Source organism: Nesoenas mayeri, assembly GCF_963082525.1.
Source record: "Nesoenas mayeri genome assembly, chromosome: 29".
In the NCBI taxonomy this organism is placed as follows: Eukaryota; Metazoa; Chordata; class Aves; order Columbiformes; family Columbidae; genus Nesoenas; species Nesoenas mayeri.
Window position 1 is genome coordinate 1,701,326 of NC_137561.1, and position 9,044 is coordinate 1,710,369.

General features: G+C 52.2%; 1 protein-coding gene across 1 annotated transcript; it reads left to right on the plus strand.

Annotated features, from left to right (window-relative positions):
* Positions 1-3,878: 3,878 nt before the first annotated feature.
* LOC308050722 (olfactory receptor 14J1-like) lies at positions 3,879-4,814 on the plus strand (the record flags this gene model as incomplete). The annotated part of the gene is made up of 1 exon (XM_080360866.1): positions 3,879-4,814. The coding sequence occupies one exon, from the start codon at positions 3,879-3,881 to the stop codon at positions 4,812-4,814; it is 936 nt and encodes a 311-aa protein (XP_080216992.1).
* Between the last annotated feature and the right edge of the window lie 4,230 nt (positions 4,815-9,044).

The window sequence follows — 9,044 nt, forward strand, 5'->3', positions numbered from 1 at the left end:
AGTTCTCCCTAACTTGAAAACATGAAGAGGAAGGAAGGACAGCATCATTCAGGCTCAAAGGGACCTCAGGAGGTGTCTTGACCAACCTCCTGCTCACAGTAGTGTCAGACCAGATTGCTCAGGGCTTTATCCAAACACATCTTGGTCACTTTCTGGGACAGAGTGAGTGCGCACTCCTGGGAAACAGCTTCCAGTGCTGGACTGTCCTCAGGACCTGAAAGTTTCTCCCTTTCTACAGCACCTTTCCAAGCCCAACCATCCAGGTGGTTTTTTACCCATCTACTTGCACACTAACACAGACCATAATATCCTACCTTGGGCACAAGAATATTTTGGGGGATGATACCAAATGCCTTGCTGACCTCCAGGTAACAGACCATCAATGTTGTCCCCACTTCCACAATCCTGTCCTTTCCTCACAGAAAGCAAAGAGGATGGACAGGCACAACCTGCCCTGGACAAACCCTGTCACCTTCTCTTCCTGACACCCAGAAATGGGGTCTCAGTGGCCATGCTCTGGGGCACAGCCCTTAGTTCCCCTGCTCACCCATGGGCCATTTTGAAAAGTGCACACACTGTGTGAGAGCTGCCAGTGCTCAGGGAGTCCCCCCAGTCTCCATGAGCTTTCACAGATGCTGGAGAGTGGCCTCACTGTGACATGGTCCTGCTGTCCCAGCTCCTGGGATGCTGCCCCTGCTGTCCCATAGACTGGAGAGGATTGTGTTAGTTCCAGTGAGCCCTGACTTGATCCCCATCCACTGCTGCTTGTTCTGCAGATTCCTGTCTCAAGTCACAGAGGCCTGGGACACATGGCTGGTGAAGATGGAGGACAAGAGGACACAGGGATTCTCACCTCTTTCTCTTATTAAATTCATCAGTAGCTACAAAGTGTCTTTGTTTGTCTTTTAACTGTTCCTGCAGTAGTAACAACTCATTCTGGGCCCTTGAATTGCCTCCCAGGTCTAGAATGAGGTCTGATCTGGACTGTTGCTGTTCCTGGAGGCTGCTGTCCTTGCAGACGAGATGAACTCACTCCTGCTACCCTGCCTGGCAGTTCATTCCATCCGTGTCACAGCTCTGTCTGCAGCACTGACAGCTCCAGCTCCCCAGTCAGGTCCCTGGCTGAGGACATGGCCTCACATCTGGGCTGAGCCACCCCAGCTGTGGCACCAGCCCAGCTCTGACCTGCACAAGAAACCTGGTACCAAGTGTCCAAGAGCCCATGTGTGCAAAGGCTTCAATTCAGAGCACAGACATGGCATGACCAAAGATTGATGAATGTCTCTCTAGATCTAGGAGTGTAAAACCAGGACAGAATGCCTAAAGTCATTCAACTGAAGATATTCCTCCCCTAGCCTGCAGAAATTAGATGCTTTGCTGTAACATTCCTGGTGTCCTCTCTAATGATAGGACAAGAAAGATGATTGTTATACTAATTTATTTTTTTAAATGAAAAAATACAATGCTGTAAAGAAGTGTCTCTGAAGAGGAGAGAGAATCAACATCACTGATTACTTCAACTTCAAAGTTGTGCTGCTGGAGCCCCAGGGACACCTGGAGGAGCCCAGAGGGGACAGAGCAAGGGACATCATGGGCTGCTCCTGTGCTGCTGAGCTGGGCTGGGCTCCTGGGACACAGGGAGCTCATGGCAGCGGCAGCGCTGCAGAGAGACAGCTCTGCCCAGGAGCAGCTCCTCTGCACACGCAGCAGGGCTGAGGGCTCTGCCTGCAGCACCGAGGGCACAGGAGCCAGGCAAAGAGAGATTAAAGGCAATGTGGGGTGGTTGTTTGCTGAGGATTCAATGAGACAAATCACAGTTCTAACACGATAAGTCTCTGGCTGTAGGACAATGCAGCTGCATTTCCTGGAGGGAGACCCTAAGCTGGTACATCTCACGATTTATAGGATCTGTCAGATCTCTCTCACAGTATCTCTGTTGTAGAGGAGAAGAACACACTCCAGAGCAGGGCTTCCCTGCTGCACTGTCAGAGGAACAGGGAATGACGACAACTTCTGCTGAGGGTGACTGCAGGGGGAGCACCCAGGGGTGCCCAGGGCTGTCCTGCAGAGCAGGGTCCCTGCACCCCAGAAGATGTGGCGGAAGGAGCAAACCCTATTGGGCAGGAAAAGTGCTTCTTCTGTTGAGGGGGTGCAGTGCAGGTCAGGGCTGCTCACAGCTCCTGATCACCTCCGCAATATTTACAAGAGGTTTCAAGGAGAAAATCAAGAGAAGGAGTATTTTAAAGTTAAGGATCTTCCCTGAGACTTTGTTTTCAGTTTCTTACTCTTGGGAATGGGTGGGGATAAATGCAAAAGGAGTTATTATTTTGAAACAAATATTTGAGAACTGCAACTGTGTGATCAGTAGGTCTGCAAGAGAATCCCGTCATGCCTTCAGCCACTCCTCTGCTTATACAGAACCAGCATCACCTTTGCTGGACACCTTACACTTAATCTGTAATCTGTTTTCCAGCCTGCAGACAGGAAGATGCCCCCAGGCAGTGCCTGTGAACAGGCAGGATCTGTAGGGCCAGGGGGAGGGCACAGAGGGTGGGATGGTCTGTGAGCACTGACAGGGAACAGACATGGACAGGGAAACACCTCCCAGGGGAGAATCTCCAGGCAGCAGGGAAATGATCAGAAATGAGAGGAAACCAAACCCGGAATTATTATGGGAGGGAGAAGAGAGAAAATTCCCTGTGACCCCCTGCAGGTCAGATCCCTCCTGTGAGCAGCCCCCTGGCCTCCTGTCCCACCCAGCAAAGCCTCTGCCCTCAGGGCCGGGGGCTCCAAGGCATGAAGCAGCTCCTGTGCAGCCAGAGCTGCAGTTCCTCTGCAGAGCACAGGGGCTGAGAGCAGCTGCCCAGCACTGTTGGTGTCTGGGAGGTGGCTGCACAGCTGGGGAAGGGGGACGCTGTCTGAGTGCCCGGCTGCCTCTGCCCTGGCCTCTCTCACCCCCACCCTCACCGCATTTTCCTTCTTGCTCCCCTGCTCTGGGTCACTGCTGTTGGGATCTTGTTCTTGCTGTCAGGCTCTCTGGGGATGGCAGTTTCAGGTGCAGAGTCACAGCCTGATCTTGTGGATCCTTTCCTGCAGGTGTGTCCATGGGCACAGGTGTCCCAGCTTTGCTCTGACCTGTGGGCTGTGGGCAACGCAGTCTGTGGGGCTGGGGAATGAGCTGTGTGTGTCCTGGGCTAAACGTGCGGTGCTGAGACCTTAGGAAAGGGTGAGACCTGTCATGGTCTGAGGTGGGTCCCTCTGCTCTCAGCAGTGCCTGGTGGCTTTTCAGGGTAACATGGGAGTGTGATCAGCCCCCATCTCAGAAAGGTGCCAGCCCAGGGCAGCTGGAGCAGGACAGAGGGACAGAGCAGCTGCCATCACTCTGCACTGACCCACAGGAACCCTCTAGTCTCGCAGGACTCGCTCTGTTCTCCCTGAGTGCAGAAGAAATGCTGAGGGTTTCTGACACCCAACAACACTCTGCAGTGAATATGGGGGTTATGTAAAAAGCCTGGAACTCCTAAACTGCCTTCACCATCTCTGTTCCCTATCACTGGGAAAGCAAGTGCTGACAGCCCTTCTGTGTTAGCAGAACCAGGACAGTCCCCACCGTTCCCTGGCCCCACTTCTGCAGAGCTGGGCTGACTTATCGACGGCCCATGGACAGAGCCCTGCACTTGGTTGCACATTTTCCAGCCCCAAGCAGGGCTGCAGCCACAGTGCTGAAAAAGGTACTCCTAGAAAAACACAAGAGTGTCTGTGTGTGACAGGCGAAGGTCTAAGGGAGTTGGTTTGATTTTTGTCAGAGAACTCTGCCCTGGATTCTCACTGTCTTTTTTTTTTTTCTCATGACAGCGCCCCGTGCTCAGGAAAAGCAAATGTCCAACAGCAGCTCCATCACCCAGTTCTTCCTGTTGCCGTTCGCAGACACACGAGAGCTGCAGCTCTTGCACTTCTGGCTCTTCCTGGGCATCTACCTGGCTGCCCTCCTGGGCAACGGCCTCATCATCACCACCATAGCCTGGGACCAGCACCTCCACACCTCCATGTACTTCTTCCTGCTCAACCTCGCCCTCCTCGACCTGGGCTCCATCTCCGTCATTGTCCCCAAATCCATGGCCAACTCTCTGTGGGGCACCAGGGCCATTTCCTATGCAGGGTGTGCTACGCAACTCTTTCTGTTTGCCTTTTTAGTTTCAGCAGAGCTTTATCTTCTCACCATCATGTCGTACGACCGCTACGTTGCCATCTGCAAACCCCTGCACTACGGGACCCTCCTGGGCAGCAGAGCTTGTGTCCACATGGCAGCAGCTGCCTGGGCCACTGGGTTTCTCACTGCTCTGCTGCACACGGCCAATACATTTTCACTGCCCCTGTGCAAGGGCAATGCCCTGGGACAGTTCTTCTGTGAAATCCCCCACATCCTCAAGCTCTCCTGCTCACACTCCTACCTCAGGGAACTTGGGGTTATCATGTTTAGCGCTTCTTTTTTTGAGGGATGTTTTGTGTTCATTGTGGTGTCGTATGTGCAGATTTTGAGGGCCGTGCTGAGGATCCCCTCTGAGCAGGGACGGCACAAAGCCTTTTCCACCTGCCTCCCTCACCTGGCCGTGATCTCCCTGTTCATCAGCACTGTCATATTTGCCCATCTGAAACCCCCTTCCAACTCCTCCCCATCCCTGGACCTGGTGGTGTCTGTTCTGTACTCGGTGGTGCCTCCAGCAGTGAACCCCCTCATCTACAGCATGAGGAACCAGGAGCTGAAAGTGGCACTGAAGAAGCTGGTTCAGTCATTTTTCTTTCAGCAGCAATGAGTTACTCATGTCTCTTCAGAAGTGATTTCCAGTTCATCTCAGGAACCTCCTGTGCATTGAGCATTTCATCTGTGATAACCATGTTTGTCAAGGAATTTCTTCTCCCACGACACTTCTCCAGAGCAGTGACTCAGAGGCCTGTCTACCTGTTTCTGGGGCCCTGGTACAGCTGGTGTCCTGTGTCACATCTCTGTAATACAGGTGTGGACCCATTTTGAAATCACTGTATTTCTGAAATTGGGGCCATCTTTTTGAAACACCCCACAAAAGGGGATTTCCTCAGTCTCAGTATTTGGAGCTTGGGCTCTTCTTCCAAAGCTGTGGTCAGCCTAAATAAATTTCCCCCACAAGGCCATGCTGCTGTGCTTGTGTTTTTCATGGCTCAGGGGAGGACATGGGGCACCATGTTACGTCATGGTGCTGGTCTGAGTGTCCATCTGTGGCTGCCCAGTGTTCCTGGAGATGGTGAAGGACCTTCCGTGATCTGTCTTGGACTGTCTCGCTGTGGTTTCCAGGCACCACAGCCTGCTCCCTGTGCTCTGTGCTTCAACAGGGGAATGAATGACCCACAGAACCCTGTTTCTGCATTCCCCAGCTCAGGGCAGGCTGCTCTGTCACTGCGGTAGCAGGAGCAGCATGAAGAGCTCCTGGCCAGGAGTCGTGTGCTGATGAGAGGGGCTGGCACAGGAGGAAACCAGAGCAGAGGACAAAGTGAGGCTGGCCTTGCTTCCATCATGTAATGGCTGGCCCCAGCACTTAGGCTGATAGGCTGATCCCCCTCTCTGTCCCACTCCATCTATCTATCCACCCATCTGTCCATCCATCCATCCCAGTACTCCATCTGAGAGAGCTGCCCCCTGCCCCATCACGTTTCTCATCCCAAAGAGATCATATAATAATTTAAGTTGGGAGAGACTCTCAAGATCATTGAGTCCAATTATTAACCTAACTCTGGCACTAAACCATGTCCCTAAGAACCTCATCTATATGTCTTTTAAACACCTCCAGGGATGGTCACTCAACCACTCCTTGGGCAGCCTGTTCCAATGCGTGACAAACTCTTCCATGAAGAAACTTTTCCTAATATATGAACTGAATATTCCCAGGTGCAACTTGAGGCCTTTTCCTCTCCTTTTATCACTTGCTACATTGGAGAACAGACCAACACCCTCCATGTTCCAACCTCCTTTCAGGTAGCTGTAGACAGCAATAAGGTCTCCCCTCAGCCTTCTTCTCTCCAGGCTAAATAGCCCCACTTACCTCCACTACTCCCCGTCTGACTTGTTCTCCAGACCCCTCACCAGCTTAGTTGCCCTTCTCTGAACTCACTCCAGCACCCCAAGGTCTTTCTTGTAGTGAGGAGCCCAAAACTGAACACAGGATTTGAGGTGCATCCTCACCAGTGCCAAGAACAGAGGGATGATCACTTGCCTGGTCCTGCTGGCCACACTGTTCCTGATGCATGCTGGGATGCTGGTGGCCTTCTTGGCCACCCGGGCACACGCTGGCTCATGTTCTGTCACTGTCCATCAACACCCCCAGGGCCTTTTCCATTGGGCAGATTTCCAGCCGCTCTTCCCTGAGCCCGTAGTGCTGCCTGGGGTTGTTGTTACCCAAGTGCAGGACCCAGCACTGGGCATGAAATTGAACAAGTCCAAGAGTTGGATTGTTCACCTGGGATAGAGTAACACTGAGTGCAAGTGTAGATAGGGAGAGAGCGGCTGGAGAGCAGCCCTGCAGAAAGGGATCTGGCGTGATGGTTGGCCACAGGGTCAACAGGAGGCAACACTGTCCCCCAGCAGTCAAGACAGTAACCCCCATCCTGGGGTGCATCAAACACAGTATGGCCATGTGGTCAAAAGAGGTGACTATGCAGCTGTATTCAGCATTAGTGCGGCCTCATCTTGAGAGCTGTGTGCAGTTCTGGGCCCTACATGTTTTTACAACAAGGACGTAAAGGTCCTTGAATGCATCTAGACAATCCCCAAGCCCATTGGAGGCCCTTAGGAAGAGTTCCTCTCTCCAAATATCCAGCCCAGCTTGTTGCTGCATGAACAACCAGGAGAAACTGCCCCTGGACCCTCATTCCAGACTCCATCTCCTCCACCCCACACAGGCCATGCTCTCCCCCTTGGCACTGAGGTGGTTCCAGGGACCCAAGAGACACCTGTAGGAGGAGATGTTGGGTGGGGATATGGTGTCCTTCAGTGCTCCTCATGGTACCTCCTGCTGGGCTTTGTGCCACTGGTCACAACCCTCTGAGCCTGGATGTTCAGCCAGTTCTCAGTGGTGCTGAGCAGGAACATGCCCACGAGCACATTGGGCTGCACTGGGAGGAGCGTGGCCACCCAGACAAGGGCAGTTATTGCCCATCGTGACTCAGCACTGGTGTGGTCACATCTGGAGCCGTGTGTCCCAGTGTGAGGTTCCCCATTCTGGAGGAACAGGAGGAGCTGTCGTGTGGCCAGAGAAAGTCTGGGTCATGTGTGGAGTAGTAGTAGTAGTGTGTACTACTGGTGTACTACAACCAGTGTGTAGCCTGGTTAAGTGGAGCGTGAGGAAACGTGCTGTTTCTACAGAAATTGAGTTGATTTTCTTCATGGATTTTGAACCACTGTCCTTCACAGCCAGTACAGTCTTTTGTTTAGATTTACTATGAGAATAATGAGGTTACGCTGTTTCTTCCCTGGGATAGAGTTCATTTTGTCTTTTAGCAGCTTTACAGTGTTTGCCATTTGCTATGAAAGGAATGTCAGAACTCACTGGTATCTCGGCTGTTGTCAGGAAAACCAAGGACTTCTTTGGCCATCCAGCTGTGGATGCAGATTGGCGGGAGGGGACACAGACAGGACAGCACCTGGATTGACATGCAGGTCAATCAAGGAGCTATTCTCTACCATTAGCGTCATGCTCGGTATAAAGCTGGAGATGCCGTTTCCAGCCCATTAGTTTTGGTTTTCTCTCTGCTTTGCTTAGCTGTGTTCGGAAGTTCCATTCTATTGGGAGTTCAGTGTTAGTTCAGTTTTACGATGTTTTCCAGTTTTTCAGTTGGCCCTTGGGCCTCTCTGCTTTTTGCACTTGTACTTTCTCTTGCTGGGATCAGCTGTTCAGGACCAGGGTGCTCTCTTCTTTTGGGCTGCCTGTTCAGCACAACTGGAGTTCTATGGGGGATTGCACTGAGTGTCATATACTTAACTTTGTGTATTTTAGTATAAGTATAATATTACTAGTAGCGTATTATTTTCATTGTCTTATTATTTTTTTTTTCTAAATCCACAAGTTTCTCCCTTCCTATTCAGTTGTCTCCCTTATCCCACTTGGGGACTGGGAGCAGGATGTGAGCAGCTCTCATGGTCTTGGTTGGTGGGTGTGGTAAAACCATGACAAGAAAGGGCAGTAGTAGCTTCAGAAATCTTGAAAATCACTTTCCAAGATGATGGGAGCAGAGAAACAGCATGAGGAAGGAAACCATCAGAAACTGCAGCTCTGGAGGTCCAGAGTGGAGCTCAGGATCAAGAAATGTCATTCTGAGCGCAGTGCTGTGTTCATTCAGAGGGACTCTGGATCAGTCATGATACTATGTTTCCAGGAACAGCTGGTGAAGATGGAGAGACAGCAGCACAGGTGGGGACACACTGGGCTGAGAACAAGGTGGGGAAGCACATGGGGTGTCTGCAGCCTGTGGGGAAACAGCCACAGGCCTGGGACAGTGCAGGATGGACCGTGGTGGACATGGCCAAGGGCGCTGGCAAGGCTGGATGTCCCTGAAAGAGCCAAGGTCTTTGTCCCCTTGGCTATGGCTGATGTCCCTGCCAGCGAGGCCTAAGAGGAGACACATGGTTGTCATGGCCATGGCACCCCATTGCCTCCTTGCACCCCCAGGGAGTGTCACACCATTGTCCTGCACTGGGCATCGCACTCCCTACAGCCCCAGGAAGAGCCCTGAGCCACACGTGAGGGACAGGATCTCCCTTCCAGGGGCAGGGGCTCAAGGCTTGGCCATTGTCCTTCATCAGACAAACCAAGGGCTTTCTCAGCATCAGAGCTGCTGCACTTTGCCTGTGCCTGATGCAATCACTGCCTCCAATTATCTGCTCTAACGAGTCCCTGGGAGGCTTTGTCAGTAACAGCCCTCAGTGGGGCCCATTAAAGCTTCAAGGCACTTTGGAGTTTGTTCTGGCTTGGACTTCTTGAGCAGATTCTTCAGTCTGTGCTTGGTATTTGACGTTC